This window comes from Dicentrarchus labrax, unplaced genomic scaffold (assembly GCF_905237075.1).
Source record: "Dicentrarchus labrax unplaced genomic scaffold, dlabrax2021, whole genome shotgun sequence".
NCBI classification, from domain to species: domain Eukaryota; kingdom Metazoa; phylum Chordata; class Actinopteri; family Moronidae; genus Dicentrarchus; species Dicentrarchus labrax.
Window position 1 is genome coordinate 3,575,651 of NW_026136724.1, and position 24,969 is coordinate 3,600,619.

General features: G+C 42.4%; 1 protein-coding gene across 5 annotated transcripts in view; it reads right to left on the reverse strand.

Moving 5' to 3' along the window:
* The window catches only part of dennd5b (DENN/MADD domain containing 5B), a 79,865-nt gene extending 55,247 nt beyond the window's left edge, over positions 1-24,618 (reverse strand). For 2 of the 5 annotated variants that reach the window (XM_051391675.1, XM_051391672.1), the window contains exon 1: positions 24,139-24,614. In XM_051391675.1, the coding sequence (XP_051247635.1) occupies positions 24,139-24,247 (109 nt within the window). In that variant the 5' untranslated portion in view covers positions 24,248-24,614. Of the gene's footprint in view, positions 1-24,138 lie in introns of all 5 variants that reach the window. The other 3 variants (XM_051391676.1, XM_051391673.1, XM_051391677.1) reach the window with 2 other exon arrangements.
* Positions 24,619-24,969: the final 351 nt, after the last annotated feature.

The following is a 24,969-nucleotide window of genomic DNA, read 5'->3' on the forward strand; positions in this document are numbered from 1 at the left end:
CACACACACACACACACACACACACACACACCATACACTTAAAGTCTTGAGTCAGAAACAGCCTGTTTCTGTCTTCCTTAACTTTAATTTCAATCATCAAATGTGAGTGAGGAGAAGAAGCAATCTGTTCCCTCCTTCCTCAACTCCTCTCCTGTCATCAAGGTGTAAGTGTCTGGTTGCCATGGGATACCCCTGAACAGAGAACGCAGCCGGTGAGAACAGCTCCACCATTAACAGTGAATGAGAGTGTGTATGAGGGGTTATGGGGCCGCTGTGGACAGCCCTCGCTGCTGCCTCCAAAATTGAATTGCAAAGCAGCATCCGCACAACAGTTCAGCAACAACAGATCAATGAAACCTGAGTGTGTGTGTGTGTGTGTGTGTGCTGTCTCTACCTGCCACTTTCTCTGCTGCAGTATTTTCTCACACTGTCTCCTTATAAATCGTCACCACTTGATTACACTGTTTAGTTAGGCATTTATCAGAAGAGCTTCACACAGGGTCTGACATTAACACCCAATCTTTATGAAAAATAGTCTCAGGAAGGTGTGCCACTGGTGTGTGACTTCTGTACAACATAACAAGTTAGCTCTTGTTTCTAACAGTTAATAATAGTAATCAGTTACGACTGATGATTTTTATTTGTTCATCATCACTTAAACTTATTGTTAATCAACTGAGTGATGGCGGACTCTGCTATGTTGAACCACCACGTTTCTACAGTAGCCCAGAACAGACAAACCAAACACTGGTTCTAGATAGGGCATTTCATGTTTTTCAAGAGTTTTATGGCCAACGTAGTTTCTCCTTCACACTTCACAGCCCGTTCTCATTCCCAGATTGTCAAATATGGACCTGAGCGGTGTTCAGTTCAGCCCAATCTCACCTCTGAGATGGAATAGGGTTGCATGATTATTTCCATCATCCATTAATCTGTCCATCATTTTTTCGGTTAATTAATCAATGGTTAAGTGTAGTAAGTGCCAGAATGCCATGAAAAAATATCCATCACAACTTCCCAGAATGGCAGGGGTGGAATGCAACAAATTTACTACAGTACTTTATTACCGTATAATGCTGTTTGTGTGATGTGGATGTTGCACTTGGACATGTGAAGCCCTAATGCACATGAGGCTGTAGTAAAAGAGATACTCTGTACACAACAGAGTTTAAAGGGTTGTTTTCTGTTTTTTCCATTCCAAAAACAAAAGAATAAAATGTAATGAATGGATTAAACAGTATGTTTATCTGCTCTGCTCTAACATAAGTTTAACTTTAATGTTTGTTTGGTTTATTTTTGGCACAGGGTCTGTTTGCAGCAGCAGTTGGTACCATCCTCTCAGGCTGAAGCTGAACATTTTGCTGTGATTTTTTGCTTTCTTCACCCCCCTCCCCTCTGTATTTCTGGTGGCAATCATTAAAATAATGAGGTCATTTCCATCAACAGACACCCGCACAACCAGCTCAGCATTGTGGGAGGGGGTTTCCCCCCCTGAGTGTCAGGGGTGGGGTATAATATGACACCCACAGCATCATTAGAGAATCACAAATCACTTAATGCACCTCTAATTACATGCAATAGGCCCCAGGAGGACGCATAGACACTAGTATGTGAATGCAAAACACACACACACACACACACACACACACACACACACACACACACACACACACACACAGACCTTTTATATACACAATGAGGAGAGCGAGTGAAACAGCATCTCATTAGACACTATATGTTAAAGCTCCGCCCCTTACCAAGCACACACTGAGGGGAAAATGCCCAAATATCACACGCGCACACACACACACACACACACACACACACACACACACACACACATGCATGCAGACAAATACAAGAGTGACAGAGGAACTAATCACACGTTGGCTGCAGACACTGATGCATAATGTATGTGTGGAGCCTGTTGCCCTGCTAGAACCGGGTGATCAGATGCTCAGCTAGGAGTGTGAATGAGAATCAGTGTGTATGTGGACTCCACAATCAAGGAGCCCGACTGACTGACAGGCTTTGTTGCCTCACAGGCTTTGTTGCCTCACTTCAAGGCCCTGTAGAATCACATCTGTGTGTATGTGTGTGAGTCCTGTGTGAACGGCAGAGCAAGCAGACAGACAGACAGACAAGCAAACCGTAATCGCCACCTGAGTGAGAGGCGACACCGTCAGAGTTTCACCTGCGGCATAAAAGGTACAGACGGTGTGTATTCATGGCTTTGAGAGCAGCGCTGTGGCCGTCATCGTACGCAGTCCCCGGGGCTTGTATGTCTTGTGCTACTTCAAAAGCATCTGTCTGTGCATATAGTGAATATCTGCTGCGGAATACATTAAATCATCCCCCTCAACGCACAGAGTCAGTCATGTGTGAAAGCAACAATGCATTCTGGGCAAGAGCCTGTAGCGTACACACAATGACTACAAGAACTGACGTGGAAATTAGCTCAATCAAACAAACAACTGCTTCATGAAGCTCTCAGGTGTGTTGGAAACACTGGTCTTTGTAAAAAGGAAGGAAATCAGCAGATACAAACTGATCCATTTATCATTCCTGTTCCGTCCAGACAAATTTCTGTCCATCAGTTAACAGAGCACAAAAAACAAGCCTTTATACGTATGTACACTGCTCTCAAAATCAACCTAGATTTCACTACTAATGTCTTGAAAGTTTTAATGAGGTACTCCAGCAACTCTGTCAGAACTGTGATTCCATAAGACATGGGGACTTGCAAGAGACAAAGAAAAGGTTGAGATATCCTGAATCTTTGTACAGCCTTACCTTGAGGGGTAGATGGATTGCAAGAATCCATCTTGTCAGGCTTCAAGCTATGCGCTTGTGTCCAACCCCAGTGGGACCAGTGAGCATTCTTCAAGGAATGACTGGCAGTGTGATGCAGCGATAAAGTTGAGACTGTATACTCATAAACAACAATGGCGGCTGCTAAAGAGATTAGTGTAGATGCTGCTAGCATCAGTATTTCTACATTGAAAGAAGAGCAAAGAACGGCACTGAAGGCCTTTCTCCGTGGAAAAGATGGTTCATCCAATCACCTGCCAAGTATTTTTTTTGAAAGAGCCTGCCCTTTTCCAAACAGTTTCCGACTTCCCAGCCGAGGCATTATAGTTTGTATTCTTCATTAGTTTTTTTTTGTTTTCAATTCAATTTAGTTTCAGTTCGTTTCCACAGTGGTTGTGCTCATTTCAGTTACATATGCACATATATGCACCAATGATTTGACCAAACTGACAAAGAAGGAAGTTTTGTAACCACACAAAACTATTTTATTTTTAGTTAACTAAAATTATTTTTCACAGCAAGTTTTAGTTTAGTTTTATAGTAAAGAATCAATCTTTGAAACTAACATGCAGACCCTAACGCTGCGCCGATCAAGAAAAAAACTATTCCTCTTCATGGCCATGGCAGGAGTTGATCTACCGCTCCCATAACGCTCGTCTATTTGGCTTCACCAACACATTCCACCACCCAGTGCTCCACCAGCAGCACCTGCTGCAACTGGGCAACCAGCCTGGCCTCTCACACTCACACACACACACAAAAAGCATCCAGCTCGTATGTGCAGGGAACACACACTCAACCTTTTCGTTCTCTCTAAATGGAGCTAGCGCCCGCTGTGCCGAGCTGGGCTGCCAACGCCTGGCACTGGCTGGGTGGCTGGGTGGGAGCAGCACCCCATCTGTTTCCTTGGCAACAAGACAACTAAAGATGGGGTGGGGGGGTGTTGTTGTTAGGGTGTTGGGTGGTGGGGAAGCAGCGGTTACCACTTTCTGATCTCTTAATCATTATGAATTATACTTACATGATGGGGGTAAGAGCTGCAGGGGGGCAGGCTGAGTCAGAATGAGAACATGGGGCGAGTGTGTGTGAGTGAAAGTGTGTGTGTTACAATGATCCAGTGTTCCAGTGCCCAAGCTAAGCTGGCTCTATCAGCCCTATTCAGGGCTCTATTGGCCGGTCGCAGGACGCTACTGCGGTGATGTCATCATCCTGTCATGCTGTCAAACACTGCTTTGTCCTTTTATTCACCTTACGGTGGCGAGGAGAGAGAAGGAAGAAGAGGGAGAAGAGGGAGAAGAAAGGAGGAGGCTGGGGCAGGAGGTGTTGAGGGTGACAGGCTCATTTTCATTCAGGCACATGTTCTGGTTGCTCCCCTGGGTCCTTCAATCATGGGAGGCTTTTGTGTCCACGCTTCATGACTCACTGTCACCTGACTGTATTAGCAGATTAGCAGCTGCTGTTTATCTACACCTTGTTATGAGCTCTCTGAGAGCGGACTGATGAAAGGAGAGCAGATAACGCTCGCCGCACTGAGGGAATAAGTGGCGGACACCGTGGAGGCAGAGGTGGTTACATATGCAGGGTGATAACGCACTGTCACATCCGAGCACTCAGGGATTCGGAGGGGGAAATGTGTCCCCCATAGGTCCATTTATCCCTGTTAAGCTGTGGTTGCTACAGTGGCATGAGTCCAGCATTCTTTACTCATGACACAACCATGTCAACAGGCTGCCAGCAGGCAGGCTGCAAGTGAGAGAAGAGCTCTGCTGCTTCTTCCAGTTTAAGTCAAGAAAAACCCCTTTGACCTGTTGCATCCCTATAAATATATACTATGTATAATATAGAGATCTCCTACAGACATATATTGAGACATATACAGACAGTGCTATGTTATGTTATATGTTTGTTTTTACACAAAAAGCTTAGTTTCCACATTAAAATGCTTAAAAGTCACCTCCTCCTTCTTTCTCATTTATCTATGAATATGAATATTTCTTACTTTTCCTGCTAGACACAAGATCGGTGTGTGTGCCCTGGTGCCTTCAAGTTTCTACATCTCACAGTAGAAGTTGCATAACGGACTAGGATGCACCTTATGCTACATGTCATACTTTAATCTGACTGAAAAAGCATCAAAGACACCTTCAAACAGGAGACAAAGAATCTTAAACATCTTTTAACCAAATTTTCATCAAATCGTCAAAATAAAGTGAGTTTTTATCCACTGCTGTCATGTGAATATTAGGAGCTGGGCGTGCCAATGTGAAACTTTCATCATATCTTGAAAGTAGTACACGATAAAGATAATTTGTGAGAAAAAAAGAACCAAAATCAGGTTCCTCTGAAGCTTTAAGTCACTGTGTCACTAAAATGACAGCTACTAGTACATACTCTTTAAAAAGAGATATGAATTAACTCGTTTTGTAACTTGCTTATTGTCTCTTTTCTGTTCCATCTATAACCCTGTCTATTCTTATATTTTGTTCCTATTACTATTTTTAACTGTTAATAGGTTACTGTAGTAGAAGAGTGTTTATCTCAGCCAACATATCCTGTATAAATATTTAAAGTTAAACATTGTAGATTCAGCAGGGATGCTGGGAGGGACACATATTTATTTTATTATGAAGATTAAGTGTGTAGAACAGGCAGGTCGTGGCTTTCGGAGCTGTTGTGTGTCAGCAAATGGCAGCTGTTCTCACAGCAGCTGCGAGGTTATAACCACGTGGTGACGGCGATGTGCTTGATGGGAGTGAGTCACTCTTTGTCGAGAGATAGATAGAGATGTATAGAAGTTCATAATTAAGGCCCTATCAGGTCTCTCTGTTTTTGGCTTTTGAAAGTTCATTTAGGTTCATCCAGATGTCCGCAGAGGAAACGGAAGGTACTGGATGGTATTCACCTCAAACACAGAGAGGAGGAGATCTTTATTTAAAACAAGTCAATTGGTCTTTAGTTCTAAAGTGTCTGTTTAATAAGTAGATTTGATCATACTTCAGAGAGAAGCTACTTTGTGTTCTGATCTGTTCCCATTGTCTTTTTAACAAAAATGCTGTCCACTAACTCTTGCCAGTCTGTTCTCCTTTAATGTGTTTTGTTCTTTCCTGTAAAACTTCTACTGGAAGCTTTTGAAACAGATTAGTAAACAAGAACAGTAATTCTGTCTAAAAAAAGAAACTCAAAGCAGCAAATTGTTGCTGTTGATGTATCATTATTTGAATAATGGCTTTTATTTGTGGATTTACGCTAAAAGAATTTGAGGAATGCTGGAGTTTTTTTAGTTGCATATAAGTTGCATTATGGTGGAAAAAAACTGAATTCTTCGGTAATGAAAACATCTTGCTAACAGTGACGGAGGGAGAACATGATCTGTGCTGGCAGAGCTGACAAAAGCAGTGTGCTGTCTGAAGGCAGTGTCACAGATGTAGCAATCCACACAGCGAGGGATGACTAACGGAGACAGCAAGACCGATCCGAGGCTGCTGTATGCTGAGAAACATTGAGACGTGTGATGGCGAGGTGTGAGAGACGAACGTAGAGCAAAGGGCGCGAGAGGGATGAAGTCAATGCAGGGAATACAAACAAAACTGCCAGAGCGAGAGACGGTGGGTGGAAGAGAAAGCAAAGGAGAGCAGACAGCTACGGAGACGGCAGAGCCAACGTTTGATTACGTGGGACAGAAACAATGCTGCTCCTATAAAGCTGACATGACAACACAGTCTGGATGTCTGAACCTGGACTCACCAAACACGCACGCAGTATTGTGTTGTTTTCACCTTGTGTTTTTTTTTTTTAATATAGGAAATTAAAGACCTATCTTTTTAGACAGGTAATGTAGAAAAATACAGCTATAACACATTAGTTTTTAGATTTTAATCATTGTTTTTTACATTATTTGTCTCATTTTTTGTCTGTTTATTTTCATATCAACTTATTTTTATTGTGTGTTCATTTTTAGTCTTGAAAATGTTTAATTATTGTTGTTTGGTCTTGTTTTTATGTGCTGTTTCAGTTTGTTATGTGAAGCACTTTGGGCTGCATGTTTGTATGAAAGCTGCATAAATAAAGTTGAGTTGAGATGAAAAGTTTTGCTAATGGGGTCCAAAAACAGTATTGGAAATGCATAAATGTGTCGTATTCTTCACTTTTAGCAAAGACATTTTTCACTCCTTCACTTGCTCTTTAGAGCTTAAATACAGGTCCTGGTCCTGGTCTAAAAATCCCGGTGCCTACCTTCCCTTTACAGCCTGACAATTACACAACCTAAAACCAACCAAATCCTAAAATGCAAGAAAAAAGTAGAGATATTCACTGATGTACAAATCAGGCTCCACACACACACTTATCTTTTACAGGGAGACTTGAAGCAGCCCTGAAAGGCTGTTCAAACACTGCAGAGCACTGATCACTCCTACAGTACTGGGCTGGCTCCAAGAGGCCTGCAGCACACGTCTTTGATCTTTAGGGAACATCAGTTTACAGGGTAGTGTGAGGGGGAGTGGCTGTAAAACCAAGGATGACTTTCCATAATTAAGCTGGGGCGTTTTCACGACCAGAAAAGGTTTTCTTCCCAGTTCGTTAAAAGGCACTTCTATGAAAGCCCAGAGAGAGAGATAAATAATAATAAATAATTTCCTCCTGGGATTATTAAAGTATGTCTGATTCTGATTCTGAGGGTGGGGAAACACAATAAAGCTAAATGCTTTCAAGTCTGGCCATCTGACAGTCAACATAAATTACTGCATATAATCAGAGGGAGAAAGGATGCGAGTAAGTCAGTGGATGGTGGGGGGGTGGGGGCTGCAGAGATGTGGTCCGCTCTCTTTTGCTCATCAACCCCCTTCAGCGAAACAATTTGTCTTGCTTAAATGCTCTCGTCTCCATGGCGATCCCTGTGCATCCTGGAACACACAGACAAGGCTAAAGGGCCGCTGTTAATGGAGGTTACGTCATCCCATTTGAACCCAGGCGCATGCTAATTACATTGCCTCTGAGCAGGCCCCTCAGCTCATCACGCAGGGCTACCTGAGTGTAGGCTGGGTGACTGACAAGCAACAGGCAGCACTGTTTCATAATAGGTACGCGCTTTTGGCTCCCACAAAACCCAGAGGACAGTGAGAGGGCCCGAGGTTTAAGGAGGCTGCTTTGGAAAGGAGATGATAAGGGCTTGGAGCAGAGATAAAGCCATACAAAGAGTAAAAGACAGAGTGACAGACAGAGACATGTTTGTTCAAATGGCCCAGAGCATGAGCAGGACATTAAGGACAGTTGCATAAGCTACTTCAACTGCACGTCCCATACTTCAGCCTTCGAGCAGGAGGGCTGATATAATGTGAGCAGAGAGATGAAAAGAAAAAAAGATGACACTAGGAGCAGAGGATGTCCTTTCATTTCCGAAACTCACAGGGGTGAGTAAAGCTGAGGATGACAGAAAGTTCTGGAGAGATTAGAGCCAAAAGTTTCAGTGACTACAACCATAGGACCATCATGTTTCTACTTTATGTAGTTCAGCCTTGAAACAGACTGGCTGTGCAGTATGAGGAAGGTTTACACTATGAAAATGCTCAAAGTAAGGCTGGCACGGTACCAGAACTTTAAACTGATACATACTCAATACCTTGATACCATGGCAAAAAAGGAAAAACAAGTCTTACACACACAAAAATGGGGTTTCCTTTTCCCCACCCCACCCCACCCCACCCCAACAACCTCAACCTGTACATAGTGCTGGTACAGAAAAAGGCAGTAAAAACATATTGAGGACCAGTTGATTTTCTTCCCTGATAGCTTCAGTACTCACATAGTATCAAACATATAATGAATGTAGATCGTATCATGTTAAATACGTCATATCGAAGATAGAAGAAGTTACTTTTGATAACCTTAGCTCAAGGTCTGACAGACATCATTACATTACACAATATCTAACACTCAGCTGTTTGTCTGGTTGGAAGTGATGCAAAACATATGCAAAATATGCAAACACTTCCCTCTGTTCCTTTAATATTAGAGGTGATACAGATCGTACAACCTCACCATCATACTCCCTAAGGGACAGAGCAACCACAGCCGTGTGTGTACGTGTAATCATAAGGGTGTGTGTTCAGTGTACATCTGTATATAAGATTTTACATATCCCTGTGCTGCCTTTACGGTGACCACAGTGACACTGGAGCACAGGGACACAACTCACAGGTGCATTTCATGCAAATATCTAAAATGCTTGAATCTCGTTTGTCAAAAACACACATGATTGGAAATGATCTTTACACACTGCAGAAGACCAAAGCTCAGATAAAAACAGCTGTGAGCACTCGACCAGAGTATACGGAACAGTTTCATTCTATAATCAGAAGAGTGACTACTAGTCTTACAAAGTGTCACAGCTCAACACCTACTTAAGGACGAGACAGCTTCAATTTGTATGCAAGAATCCTTTTATCCAAACCTTTAAGGGGGACTTTTTTGTGCTGGTAACAGTGTAAAAAGTTTGAGAAACAGACCTAGAGAAATTAAAAATGTCAAACTTCCTTTGAGCTGATGGGCACATCATAACTGATCACTTCATCCCTCCATCCCTCACATCAGATCAGCTTCTCTTCTCAGATTTCTAATTTCTGCTGTCCTGTCACGTTTTAGCCCTCACTCCGCTGGCATAAACAATCCAGCCACTGGTTCAGAAATAGCTGCAGAGTCTCTGTCTAATCTGCCTCGACAAGTTCACCCATAGACCAATTACATAACCTAATGCTGTTGGGGTGTGTGTGTGTGTGTGTGTGTGTGTGTGTGTGTGTGTGTGTGTGTGTGTGTGTGTGTGTGTGTGTGTGTGTGTGTGTGTGTGTGTGTCCTCGTCTGGGCGGGTGAGTGAATGTGACCGGGCTCAATCACAAACACAAGTCAATTAATTGGTGATGATGTGGCGGTGGAGGAGATTTTGGCTGTTTGTTAAACAAATTCTGGGGGATTTACGTCAGGCAGCTGTGTGCTTTGACATAATCATGCCAGACCAATCCCTCGCTGTGCTGAGCCCCCACTAATAATGCTAATAATGCTAATAATGCTAATAATGCTAATTGATCTCATCTCTAACTCAATGCAATGTGTTGCAGGAAGGCTTTAAATGTGCAGTATGTCATTTCTGCTGCTAGGGGGTCGGTCTCTCACGTCAAACAAATGACGATGATGTCATGACGTACTGTGGGATCATGGGAGTTGCTGTCTTCACTGTTAAACAACCATCAACTATTGTTGATGAAAATCTGATGTGACCATGGAAGATATTGTTCACAGGCCAGGTAATGTATTAAAGTTTTATTCATGTCACATTCACAGACTTCCTTCCTTAAGTACACAACCCAACAATGTATATAACATAGGTCTAGTGTTTACAGACATTTTAATTTTGTAAAAGTAACATATTGTAGCTTTAAACATTTATTATTAAAATCATTTCAGCAACTCTTTACTGACAGTAGGTGATTTGGTCATTTTTAACAAGGGGGATGGCCCAATTGGAGCAGGCTAGCAATGAAAACACCAGTTATTTTAAGTAACCTAATATGTAATTATGCGATTTCCTTTAACTTTTCTCTAACTTCTCTTTTTAGAGACTCTCTCTATTTCTATGACTGTGATCTCACATCTCATCTCTCCCTTTGAAATGCTTATCAGAATGCACAGATTTGATAGGCTGAGTAGCATCACGTGAGATGATTTACAACTCATGCAATTGGTATGTAAGTTTCCTGGCCCACTAAACTAGTGCCATAAAGGCTACTAAAGCTGCACCGGTTCAAATAGTAATGCTCTGTTGAAATTGAATAATTCTCAGTAATTACTGGGTTATAGGTAGGGCTGCAGGATATGGTAAAAACAACATATTGCAATTATTTTGACAGATATTGCGGGAATGATCATCTTGCATCACAAATTAAATTTTCACTGAAAAAACGATTAAAATCATGATGATATGAAATCTGTTGGGTCTGTACCAAACAAACATGTTTTCTTACTTCTGGAGAACAAGATTTGTAAGCCAGGGCATCTCTCCAGCACTACAGTACTTCATTATAATGCTGTTATGTCACACATTTTACCTGTATCAAAACTGCAGCTTCCTGGAATCTGCATACTGCACTTCATATTGCACACAAATTATTTGTTTATTATTATTTAGATTATTTTAACAGTTTGGCACACGGTTGGCAAACTGTGAGGCACACTCACAACAAAGAGACTGTGTGAGGTGAAAGGGACAGGTACATGATGGTTCTCTATGTAGCTTTGGCCCCATTTTTGCCTCCTGATTATTTTTTTCTACAGGGATCATTCATTTCACTGAGACACTGCTGATTTTTGAATCTGTCAGACAAAACAAATGACAGAGGACACAGTCTGCTCATTCACAGACAAGCACACCAAGATTATCTCTCCTCCACATCAGTTACCCTTACAGCATTACACTTTGGACTGTTATAGCTGCTAGCAGTGACTCTCATGACTGCTGTGAGAGCCACCAGGGGGGCTGAGCTGAAGTCCTTCAGCTTCAGACATCTGAAGTCATTCTGGGGAACCTCCAACCTGGATATTTCTGCTGCAACAGGGGGAGGTCATGACTAGGTGGCTTCATTACACACACCACTGGTTTGATTCACTATATTCACTGTCCTGTGCAGTCGCACTGGGTGTTCAACTTAATGGCATGTACTGCTGGGGGGCAGGGGGTTGAAAGATGTAGCAGAAGAGGGAAAGAAAGGAGGTAGAGAGGATGAAAGAATGAGACACCAGAGACCAAGGCAACAAGGAGATCATTCAGTCCATTCAATCCATTCAATCCATTCAATCCAATCTCTGGTTCAGAACAAATAAACACAGTATGGAGAGCGGCAGTGAGGGAGAGTATGACATGAGGTAGCTTTTTTGACATCGGTCATGCTTTGTTTACACAGCCTTATCACACAGGCCAGAGGTCAGTGGATGAGTTGGAACTCAATCAGTGAAAGATCAAAGTCCAGTTAACAAGCCACCAAAAAACACACACACACACACACACACACACACACACACACACACACACACACACACACACACACACACACACACACTTCTCGTAGACATGATCAGCCAACTAAATGCCTTCATACAAACAGACATATTTGTTTCATGTGTTTTGTTCACCATTTGAAAAAGAAAAAAAAAAAGACATATAACATAACCCAGTGTTTCTTCTAGTATTTTTTTTAGCAGCAGCGGCAGGCACATTCCAAAATCAACATAGAGGAAATACTGATAACCTATAGGGAGGGTCAACAAGTAGAGGTTCTATTTCATACAGCAAAGCAAGGCATTATGTTTAGTGCGGTTATTGTTAAGGCCCAGCAGAATCCACAGGGGATTTTAATGTCACTATTATTTCATTTAGAAAAGTTAGCCCAATGAAAAAGTGTATAAGAACGATAAATCTGTTCATAGGTTTCACACTCTTCACTGTACATCTGACAGTCTACAGTATGGACAGTCACAGAATAACTCAATCTTATCAGACAGCGATCCCTGAGACTACAGCTCATCAAATACGGGTCTGATGTGTATCAATTTGGGGGACCTTGACACCAAAAAGGTTGAGAACCACGGACTCAGTATGAGGTGTTTAGATGAAGTATTCATATTCTGATTGGGTTCTTGGGATCATTCGTGATATTAAGGGCTCCATTTAACTGAGCCTCCAAACTCTAACAAAATGGATGTCACACATCTGTCTACAGGTAGATATATGTTGAGCTTACATAAAGCAAACAGATATGTGCATGAGAGGATGCAGCTCAGTTTGCATTATAACGCCCCAGCTATCTCTGCTGTTTATTATTAGCCTGAAAATCAATTATATAATAAATAAACGCTTTTCAGCTCTGAAATGTTCTGGCTGCGTTTCTGAAGTATAATCCAATGTCTGTGTCCAGCTTGTCTCACAGTGAGTGAGGTGATGGCCTGTCAGCGGGCAGTAGCAGGGCCCCTGTACCACAGCGGCTCTAATCTGTCATCAGGGGCCTTACTTACCGCTGTGCAGCCTATGACAGTTATGTAAGGAGATTTACAGCCCGCCTGACATAACACCACGCTCCACACTGTTACAATGATGAGGTTTGTGTGAGCTGATGTTGCACTGTGTGTCACCGGGGACTCAGAGTTATATTATGGCATTACATTCAACAATAAATCAGAATTAATGCAGGCTCATTAATCCCAGCTGTTTCAATTGTGGTTAGAATGTAGCCAGCTTGTTTTCTCCTGGTCACAGCCTCCCTGCACCTGCTTTATCTGCTTCTGAAGGTTTGTAAATTAGTATGGTTGTTTTTTTATAAAACCTTTTTTTGGTAAGCTCTCTGTAAACCCAAGCTCTCTCCAACACTCAAAAGATCAGGTATAGACTGACATAAACATACAGAGTACAGAGTGTGCCATCACAGTACATACTTATCAGCTATTGATTTCTCAGGAGTAAACACAGCTAATGAAACATGAGTCGATCTTTGCACTTTGCAGTCAGTAGGGGGCTTGGTTTGAAATAGGGAATAAGATTCATCAGCCAATTATTTTCTCGATTCTTGAATTAATCTCAGAAAATGGTGGCAAATGCCCTCACAATTTACTTAAGTCAAGAGTAGGCATTTCTTTTTTTGGCATACTGAATCAATAAACTCAGTCTTGATACCAATCCTTGGGATCTGATAGGGACATCTTTAGTCAAAGGCGGTGTCATCAAATTACTTGTCTTGTCCAGCCAACAGTCCAAAACCTAAAGATATTTAATTTCTTCTTCTTCTTTCATCACAAAATGAACAGAAAAGGAGCATATCTGTACATTTGAGAAGCTAGAACAAGGGAATGTCTGTGTTATCCTTGCACTCAGCCCTTCTGCATGCACTGAGAAGTATGTTTATTCTGAAAAGAAGTGAATAGAGCAGGCCCATTGCCCTTTGTTTACTGAGCCTGAACTCCTTTGTTAGAGGAGGAAGCAAGAGAGATAGGCCAGTGTCCTACAACTCTACAGGTAGCCGACCTTGGTACAAAGAATTCTTGATGAAAGACAACCATTATTGTTTCACAGATGGTTGCTATTCAGTACATCGCCAAGGTCACTGTGGGCACTCAAAGAGATGGATGACATGTATGACATGTTGGCCGAGGAGAGAGCAGAGCTGAAAATTATGGAACTGGCCAACATTCAATGAGAAAAGCCCAGCGTGGTCAAACTTTCAAAAGGAAAAATAATGGTGTTTCTTCTATAGTTTGGCCCGGTCTATTTTCATTGAGCATAAGCTGCCAGGGAAACACAGGAACCTTTATAATAGCGGATGTATTTTGAATTTTCAGGATACTGGGACCAAGCATTAAGGATACAATGGCAATAGAAATATGCTAGACTATTACGAGGCAGTTTAAACGTTGATGTTCCTGGTGTTGTAGGCAGCATTACTGTTAGACATTTCGGAGTTTTAGCTCATAAACAGTAAACAATATAGGCTGCAAGGGAAATGTCCGTGACATTTCCATATAAACCCTTGAGTGCCTGTGGGACATTATGTGACATTCTGAGATAGCACCACAGGGAAACAACAGGCTTGGTTTTCAAGACTAGGTTAATAACCTTCACATTTTACATCTTAGAACCCGGACAAACTTCAAAACACACAAGGACAGCAAATATGCATGTGGTTCTATCTATACATAATACACTGGATAATGTGAGAACATTGAGAAATGTTCTACACACGAACACAACCTCCCTTCAAAAGAGGCATGCAAACATCCATGTACCTCCAATTTGTCAGGACTAGCCACACACGTCACTATGCTAAAGGGCATGTCTTCACATATACTGCCCATGTGTGGACTCGAGAAAGTAATACAAACAGAACTACTATGTGGCTGTAGTGTCTGCAGCTGCCCCTTTACTCATCTGTTTACATTCAGTATATTCAGGCCTTTATACGTACGTACAGTCTGCAGAGATGTTTATGCATACATAGGCAACCGACAAAATGTACATTATGCGGATCAAGCAGACACTCAAGGACCAGTGCAGCTACTGATCCTCTTTTGTCATTAAAAACTGTTCAGAATCAGAGTCAGAATGAGATTTATTGCCAGGTAGCTTTTACACATACGAGGAATTTGTCTGTTAGATAGCTGACTACTGTCATAGCATAGATGTGTTAAATCAAGGAGTCACAATGCTTCAAATGAACAGTGTCAGAAACTTACTTCCTCTCTACACCTTCCTAAAGTCTAAATATGGGGACTCATTTGACTTTTTTTTTCATTCTTCTTCTGCCACTTTTTGTCTGAACACTATGAATGCCTTTGAAGAGAGACTGCCTGAAAGTGTGCACAGTTATCCCCATGAAGAGTAGCTGTAGTTGGAACAGCAGTGAACACTCTTGGCCTTTGGACATGGCTGGATGACATCTTGTACGAACTTGTTTGTTTGTAATAAAGAAGATCCCAAACCTCTTCTTGATACAAAACAGACAGTGAAGTTGAGCTTCCATGGTCATGTCTTGCTCCAACCGATTTGTGGGCCCCTCTGATGAACCAAAACAACCCCCATGCTCCCCCTTGTTCCTTTGTCTCCTTCTCTCCCATAGAGATAGAACATATGGAGCTCAGGGTCAGAGGTCACTCTGAGGGAGGGGTTGTGAAATGGCTCCTAACACCCCCCAAGATCAAGTGCTCATTTTGCTGTTGGAGCAAGGAGGCATTTGCAAAGGGATGTCAGCAACAGCTAGCAGCATCCTCTGAGGTCGTCGGGTCCCACTGACTCCCAGAGGCAGACGATCCATCATCACTCCCCCCCGTCTCACCCCATCCCTTGACCTTTGACTAGCAGCACATGGCAGCCTACCCTACGCTGTATGGGTCTGGGATGAGACTGCACATCCCTGACACTCAAAATCTTGTCAGGCAAATAGGTTCAGGGCTTTGTCAGGACCTTCAACTTAAACCTACAGTATGTACTTGAGGCAACTAAAGTCTGTTAGTCTAACCTTCCTGCCCGAAACTACAGACTGGTACCTGCTTCCAGCCAGTAGTCGCATTAGTTCATAAAGTTACCATATACATTTAAGGAGCAGGCATCAAATGCTGTGCAGTGTCTGTAGCAGTTATTTGTGCTCACTGCTCATCGGGCCTACAGCTAATGGTACAAACCAACATTATTTAAATGCTTCTTACAGTGAAAGGGGCTTAAGGCTTTGTGATATCTTTACAGCGTCAAAACCCCTTTCCTCCCACAACCTTCCAATGACAAAATCAGGAGTGGGCTGTGTCCAATTATTTTGTAACTTTAGGAAACAGACGATGCAACAATCGTGCCTGTTTTACACAACAATCGGACACAGAGTTGTCAAAGTAGGAGGGGTTTTAGCTTCTCTCTCAAGCTCCTTTTTGACATTCTTCACACAACCAGTTCCATCACTTTTTGTGTCTTTGAGGAGAAACTTTGTCCAACCAAGAGTCAAAGAACCAAAGATCTTGTTCAGTTGAGAACCATACAAAAACAAACAAAGCCACAAACTACGGTTGCAATTACATAATATATGGCATCGTCACTTGGTGATTGATTCAAACTAGAGTAAAGGGCTATAGATTAAATGACTATCAAATAGCAGAATTGTCGCCAATTCATTTTTTGCCCAACGACTTTTCAACTAGTTGATGAGTCATTTCAGCTCTCGTGGGTTTCGGTTCATCTTATTTTTGTTCATTTCATAATGTATACATAATGTTTTCAGTTTACATTTGAATGTATTTCCTTGTGAAACTTTGATAAATGGAAGTCATTTCTTTATCCTAAAATTGGTCACAAAATCATTACTTGTCCAGTGAGGCCAAAACATCAAGAGCCATTAAGACAGGAAAGACAGGAGGATGCCGCTGGTCAAACATTGCAGGAGGCAGAGAGTGGGGTCATGGTTGTGAGTATCAGTGGGTGTGTGTGTGTGTGTGTGTGTGTGTGTGTGTGTGTGTGGAGGAGACAGTGGTGAGGCCTGGCCGTGTGTTACATTACAGCGATGCATTCAGTGTAGCCTGGAGGAGCTGTCTGAATGGATTACTCTAACAGGCTTAACAGCAGCCCGGCCGGGCTAACAGAGCACGAGGCATCGAGCGGGGCACAAAACTCAGAGAGATGGACCAAATCACTACAAGGGGAAGAGAGGAGGACGGAACTGATGAGCCACGAAAGAAAGAATAAAAGTGAAAGACAATAGAATCTGTAGCAAAAGAAAACATGGCAAAAGTAAATTTGTCTTCTAGAAAAGCAACAACAAAACAAATGTGACAAAGGCAAAGGTCAATATGAATACAGAATGAGATTTAAAAAAGGAGATAATTCAATTAATTCAATTCCTCCTTTACAGTAAAACATGTGTACAGAGGTTTTCTGAGCTATTAGCATTGTACATGCCACATACTATTATCTGCCCATTACCCAGGCATACCATTGTTAGCATATGTCAACAGGGGTGTGCGTCAGTGTTGTTAGCCATTGCCATCATTAGCATACGTCAGTGGCCAGCGTTAGCATGCAGACGTTACGCTGACTGACTCCCCGGCCGGTCTGTGTGTGGACAGATGGTCCGGCCAGAGGGGAGGCTTTAGCGGCTCAAATCCCTTTGTGTCCTGCTGCAGGACGCTCCCACCTCAGCCCCGGCCTACACACCTCTGTGCTCCAGTCATATTCAAAGCCGCACTTCCCAGCTCCCAGAGGCAGCATGGGAACTCTTTGGGCTCAATATTAATTGTCAGAAACAGGGTTGGACTGGCCTTCTGTGGCTGTTGTCCCAGAGGACGATCAAACATCCAAGACTGGTTGCATTAAGATGGCTGGCCAGCTTTGTACATGTGCATTTTAGGGTTATACATTCATCAAATTCATTTAATGAAAGCAGTTTATTTGCATAGTCATTTTACCTTAATACAGCCCCTTTCAAACATGCACCTCATTACATGTAATAACAGTCAATGTCATTGCATGTCAGTCACTTGTCTAAAGAAGCTTAAAGTCAGGTCTAGTAATATTTCAATCATCAAGTCTGAAGTTAGATAAAAGGCGTAGTTCAAGTTTTTTGAAGCAGGGTTGTCTGCGGTACTTATCCACCGTCAGTGTATTTCCTACAGAACAGAACCAAAGAACTTCCATATTCCTACACATTAAGCCCAACTACACCTTGCACTGTACTACGCCACAGATCAGCTCTTTGGGATTAGGCCAAAATCAAATTCACATTTCTAAAGATTTCAAAGACAGTGCGTTTCTCCGAGCTGTAAAAAGCTGATCTGCGGTGCGGGGCTTATGCGTAGGAATACAGAAGTTCTATGGTATTGAGTGCCAACTTAATGTAATTTTATGCTTAGGGACTGCCGGACTGTGGGCTCATTCTCTAATAAAAAGGTGATCAGGAGACTCATTATCATAAGTGAAGGGAGCATACTATGTCCAAGAGACAGAAAGACATTAATTTAAATTACAGATAGAGTAGGTGAAGTCAGCAACGTTTGGTAAAGGGCTAATCCGTCTCAAAAAGGTTTCACAGGCCCACATTTGACAGGAAACAAAGACAACCTGCTCATTTGGCAAGGTGAAAAAAAGAGAAGAGTTTTTACATGAAGTCTTACTCTGAAGTGTAGCTGTTATAAAAACAGTCACCATGAAACAGACATGTTGAAACTCGTAGGAGGAGAGGAAACCTTCACTGCTCTGCAGGGAGTTATTGGCACCTGGCTAGGAACCGGAGGTGGTTGTAAGTACCTCCCTTAGGTGATATTAACTCATTTACATCTGGGTCATAGCCAGTGACTAACCTGGGATAAAATACTGACAACAGCCTGTCTCACTCAGTATGACCAAAGCAGATGATGGCTGCTGTGGGAGAGCGGTGGGTGACACTGGGGTGTGAGAGGTGGGAGGTGGAGGATGGACACAAAGAGGTGGACATGAAAGGAGAGTAGACGATGAAGAGGGGAAAGAGGAGGAGGTAAAAGTCTGGTGCTGACAAGCGCTAACATGTTGTACACCTGACAGACTGGATCATCTGAGAACTGAAACTGAGCATCTGTTGTTTTCAGAAGTGTGTGTGTGTGCGTTTATGTGTGAAGGTATATGTGTGTGAAGGTATATGCTGTACATCTGTGTGTGTTCATGCATGCAGTAACAGTAACAAAGCATGCAAACGAGCATGAACACTTTGCTGCTAGTCGTTACTAGAGATTTCAAAGACATTAGCAGTACTCCTTGTATTACATTACAGCTATATAGCAAATTAATTCAGTTCTAACCTGACTGTGCCAGGCACTTTCAAAAATTACTCGGCAGGTGATTGGATGAAACACCTGTCTATTACGGTCTGTCACCGGCAAACTCCAACCAATCAAATGAACAAACCATATAATGTAGTTATAACGTCTCTTACTGTAGCCAGTCGGGAGCTATCAGTGCCGTTCTTTGCTCTTCTTTCAATGTAGAAATACTCTCCAGTTGTGATAGAACTGATGCTAGCAGCCTCTACGCTAACCTCTTCAGCAGCTGCCATTGTGGTTTTCAAGAAATCTACTGGTAGCTACGGCTCATGTCAGCAGTTCCTCATAGGACGCTGATTGGTCTAATCCACTGTTTGGACACAAGCTCATAGATTGAAGCCTTATAACAACAAGATGGCTTCTTGCACGAGTCCATCTGTCTCACAACATTAATAACAGTCGAAAAAAATAAAAAATTAAATTGTACTAATGTACAGTATAATGCAGATTATACACCAGGAGGTTGCATCACTATATAACTAAAATCCCATGTGATATCTAGTAAGTGTCGTATTACAATACAACACATATCATCATTGGGATGAAAACCATGCACCTCCAAAATGTCAGCCTTTCGTGAGCCAAGACAACAGCTTAACTTTGTCACAATGCATTTTCCAGATAATCCACTGGGTTTTTTAAAGGGTTTTTTTTATCTTAAGAAGTAGGAGATTTGCCTAAAATATAATCCTTCTGTTAATCTCAAAAGTTCTAAATGACCAAATTTGGAAATGCAGGGTTTTCACTGGACAGCAACAATATGGACATATGATGCTCAAGTGTCAAACCTCCAGGTTCGTGGTTGGACTGCAGCCACCACGCTCGTCGGTATAATAATAAAGTCTGGTTGAGTCTGGTATGCAAACAGGTGCCCAATCATTCCTCCAGCAGCTCCACTAGGCTGACTGACAGTCCCCTCCCCAGCAGGGGTAGAAGATGGCAGACACATCTCACGCTGTAGCAGCATTGACCTCATATCTCCGTCTACAACTGGCACGCCAAACACTTCCCTCCCCAAATGAGCTCTTCGCTCCTCTCACCTTTCAACTCCACAATGCCGCCGACCCCAACTCCATCTGGTGTCAGAATGTAGGGACTATTTCCAGTTCTGTACGCCAGCCAAGGTGTATTTATACGACTAAAGCTCAATGGCATGGTGTGGGGTGGGCGTCTGGACTGCCAATGTTGCTATTTATGGGAGGAATTAAACCAGCTAATTGGCATTCCAGGCCGGGACCAAAGCACTCAGGATCTATAACGGAGCATGAGTTGAAAAAAGGAGTTGAATACTGTATGATCTTGTAGAGAGTAGACTCACACACACACAGGCAGAGAGAGAGAAGGCACTGTAAACCATGAAGGAGCCCGAGGCAGGTCTACAGGAAGTCTGGCCCTCTGACTAGAACAATGGGCTGAGGGAAATAAGGCCACACTGCCACACAAAGAGCAGGGAGGAGGGGAACTGCAGCCTAAAATAAGCAACGGCATAGAACCCTTCTCAATGTGGGTCACTGCAATTATGGCTGCCTCCAACTCAGGGTACAAGGATCTGTGGGGGCGCAGAGGTGTAGCCATGTGCTTGACAAAAAACGGAGAGGTTTATGGAGCACCAAAGGCAACATGTTGGTATCAATCATGGCAGCATTAGTGTTGTCTGGATGATGGCGCGTCGTGGGGGAGGACAGCAACAGGCCTGATCAGAATTGTAAATGATCTCCAATGAAGTGTAGGAGTGTGGAGGCAGACGGAGGCAGATGATAAAGAAATGGGGGTGGGCAGCTTCGGGCAAGAATGAGAGGGAGGGGTACATAATGCTCTGCTGATCCTTAATTTATGTTCACTTCAGACAAAAGCTGAAATGTAAGTTCTTTGGTCTTATTCTTCAGCTTACGATATATACTTTTGTCCTGTTTTCAGCAGTTGACAGTTGACAGTTCACAACAAGTGCAACACACTCTGGTGATGCTGCCTCGCTCCTGTTAACGTTCGTAGCTATTAATATTTGTTTGGTCAATGTTGATCAGTGTATCAAAAAAGCCATAAGTGACATCTTTAAATGTCTTGTTTTGTCCACATTTTCAGTTTACTGTCACTGAGGACTAAAGACGCCAGAATATATTCACACTTGAGAAGATGGAATCAGAAAAAAAAAACCCATAAAAACCCATAGGGGCGTGTGTGAATGAAAGTGCGCTTGGTTCATTCACAGATGTTAACCTGATTTTTTACATGTTTAGACTTTAAGGTATAGGTTTACATGCTTCAAAAGGAACTAGATCTAACCAATCAGCTTGCAATCAGGTCTGTTAGGTGGCCACATATTGCCAGCGCCGTATCCAGCTTTAAAACATCCATGGTCTCGCTCCTCTGTGAGCCTCTGTGACCCACGGATACCTGATATATTACCTACATTCTGCACAGGTCAATAAAGATGTTTAGATTAATTATTGCACAAGCATAATTCACTCACACTGATGTATGTGCCTGTGATGCTAATGAGTTGGATGAAAAAAAATATTTTGGTAACAGATTTTGTTTTCTTGTTTGTTTTATAGTAAACACACTTGGTTGTTAGCTTGTGTGTGTTTATGTCAAACCAGAACCTGGTCTAGGCAAATATATATATTTAAATTAAATTAAATAAAGAGAGAACTAGAGAATGTCTGGCAAGAAAAGGACTTAAACTGTTAATCAATTATAAAAATAGATGCCCATTGATTGTCAGTTGGTCGACAAGTCTGCTCTTGGTCAACAGCCAGCCTCAGAGACTCCGAGAAGCTCCTCATCGGGAACTTTAGAAGGGCAAATTTTACGGGCTCTAGTATGTTTTAAACTATGTGAGCAGCTAATCGTGTCTGGGGAGAACACACAGAAGATGTGTCACTTCACATGATCTCATCAACTACAACAATGACATCATTCACACACTGTATGTTTGTGGATAATTCAGATATCTCAGCTGTCTGTATGGGAATCCCAGATTTATTTATTTTAAAAAGTGAATAAGTTGATGTTTTGGGGTTTGGACTGATGGTCGGACACAAGAAGGCATCACCTTGGCCTCTGTGACAGGCACTTCACTATATTTTTGAGTTTATAGATGATTCATTGATAATCAAAAATAATTGCTGGCTGCAGCCTTAGTTTGACCCAATCACTGACTGTTAACTTGTCCCATAGATAAACCACACACACACACACACACACACACAGCAGATGCTCAATAAATTGGAGTGATTGGTGTTAGCAGAGCAGCAGACAGTGGGACATATGGACTCAGTATGGTGAGAGCTTATCAGTGTCACCTCAGTTACAGCCTGAGGGCAGCACACACACCGACACACCGACACACCAACAGAACACCCAGAGACATAAACAACGTCCCACACGCAGTGACCAACACTCAAAGACATTAAAGAACTCTGGAAGATCTGTCACTAAAATCAAACGTCTTATTATTTGGCCTTTAAGGCCACTTTATATCAGGCCGAATGATACCTGTCATCTACAAGTAATCACAGCTCACTTTCAACACACACACACACACACACACACAGACTTTGCTATTCTGAACTTTGGCCCAGAGCCTGAGTTACACAGACAGAAGATTTGGCTGTGATGCAATACCTCAGAAACACAGCACTCAGCCCTCTGCGCTGTCAGAACCACATCACCCTGCGATAATATGACCAGGCCCATATTGGATGGGAACATCATCATTTTGAAAAAGATCGCAGTGTTTGTTTATTCCATTCTGAAGAACACTGTATTAAGGTTTAAACTCAGATTTGATGCCTATGGTGATGTGGTCTTTATACTATGACCGTTTTCCTAAAATTAGATCCCACTATCAAATATACCGATATAAATCAAAAGTCCAAGCAGAAGCGCAGCAGGAACTCTTCATCCCCTGGACCTGGACCTGCCGGCCTACTGTGAACAAAAACATTGCTGTGGAGGCAGCATCACCACCTTTAACCACACTTGTGTCAGCCTTAAATGCAGCTCTGCTTTTACTTATTTCACCAGAAAAACTCACAGAATTACAGGGGAGACAAAATCTCATTTGCAGAGCGACGCAGCTGAGCACAGGAAGCTTAAATCAGATTATAACATTCAGAAAACATACTGGTGATCTTTCACTCTGTTAACCACACACAAGGAGCTCATCATCCACCTTAAATGAACAGGTTGCATTTAAGGTTGGCAGAGGCTGCTGAGACTCCAGAAATGTTAAGAATGTCAAACCATACCCTAATGCTGCTATAAACCTTAATCCTGCAGTTTTTATTTACATTCTGCGCTTATTTACTGTATATCTAACTCTGTAAAGGAAACCATGAGCCATTAATGAGGTATTGGGGCTTATATTGTGCATTTGCCACTCATGGTGATGAGTTTAAAGCTGCAGTAGGTTAACTTTTAGAAAAATAACTTTATCTCATATTTGCTGAAATCTCCACTGTGTCCTGACAGCAGTACAGATAATCTGTGAACAAATCAGGTTCCTCTGGCTCATTTTAGTGCTCCTAATGGGATTTGCAAGAATCTAACTGGCCTGAACGAAAACAACCAATCCGAGCTAAGAAAGATATAAAAACGCTTTGGGTTGATTGCCGAGTCGCATTCTCAAAATGTCTGTATTTGACGCTCTGGGAATGAGACAAAATATGACAACTAATTATTTCATAAAAATGACCTACTGGAGCTTTATAAAAGGACTGACAGCTTTGTCAGTTTAGGTTGCTGACCATGTTATATTTTGTGGTTTTATATCATAATGCAGCCTATATATGAATAGAACATGTATGTATTAATAAGAGTGGTGGAAGGATATGTTAAGTAGTCTGATATTCCAGTATAACTAAATCGCGTTGAGCTTGAGGACTGTTGTGTTATTGTTGTTATTGTTCTTAAACCACCTAAAGATTTTCAAAACCAACAAGACGCCACAGAGAAAGCTCATACCTGCTAATTCGTCCGGTTCCAGTCCAGTTTCTGTGTCTATCCCACAAATAACAAAGTAGTGGGCGAAGCGGCAGGGCGCCGTGCCGGACACCGCGGAGCTCCCACTCATCCCGGCTTCGGTGTGCAGCGCTGTCCGCTCCTAGTTCCACAAGCGACACATGTCCAGGAAAAAAAGGGGGGGAAATGGATAAAACGCTCGTGGAAAGGAAAACACTTCTGCCTCGGTTCCTGGGTGTAAAACGAAGCTGTGTGACACACCGAAGTTGCCTTTAAGTGTTCCCGTGATAGTTCGCTTTCGGAGAACCGTGTCAGCGGAGCTTCCAGACGCACTACTGACTGTGCAGGAGGGGAGAGCGGTGTGACTCTCCGCCTCGGCGGAGCTCGGAGGAGTCCGCTGGCAGGGCGGGATATTCAAATCTAGTCTTTAGTTCACTCCATTCAGTCCGTTCACACTGGGACAGAGGGCCGCGGTTGGTTGTTTTCTTTGTAATATTGTAAGAGAAAGTCGTCATTTGGCCATGACAGAGAGAGTAGCTCGAGCCTCATATCGCAATAAACTCACGTGCGGCCGCATTATACACATATTAATGCGCTGACCAACGTCATCACGCAGCTACAGTGCTGAAGGAGCGTAGCCATTCTGTATTATCTGACTGCTGTGCTATTAAATACAGTCCAACGTCAATGAAAGACAAACTCATTACCAGTTGCCAGTTACCTGCCAGTTCAAGATTATTACCGGTTGAATTACTAAACAAGAATGACATTATAGAACATCCAACTGAATCTTTACATGCAGAATACCAACATTATATTTATGTATTTTCTATT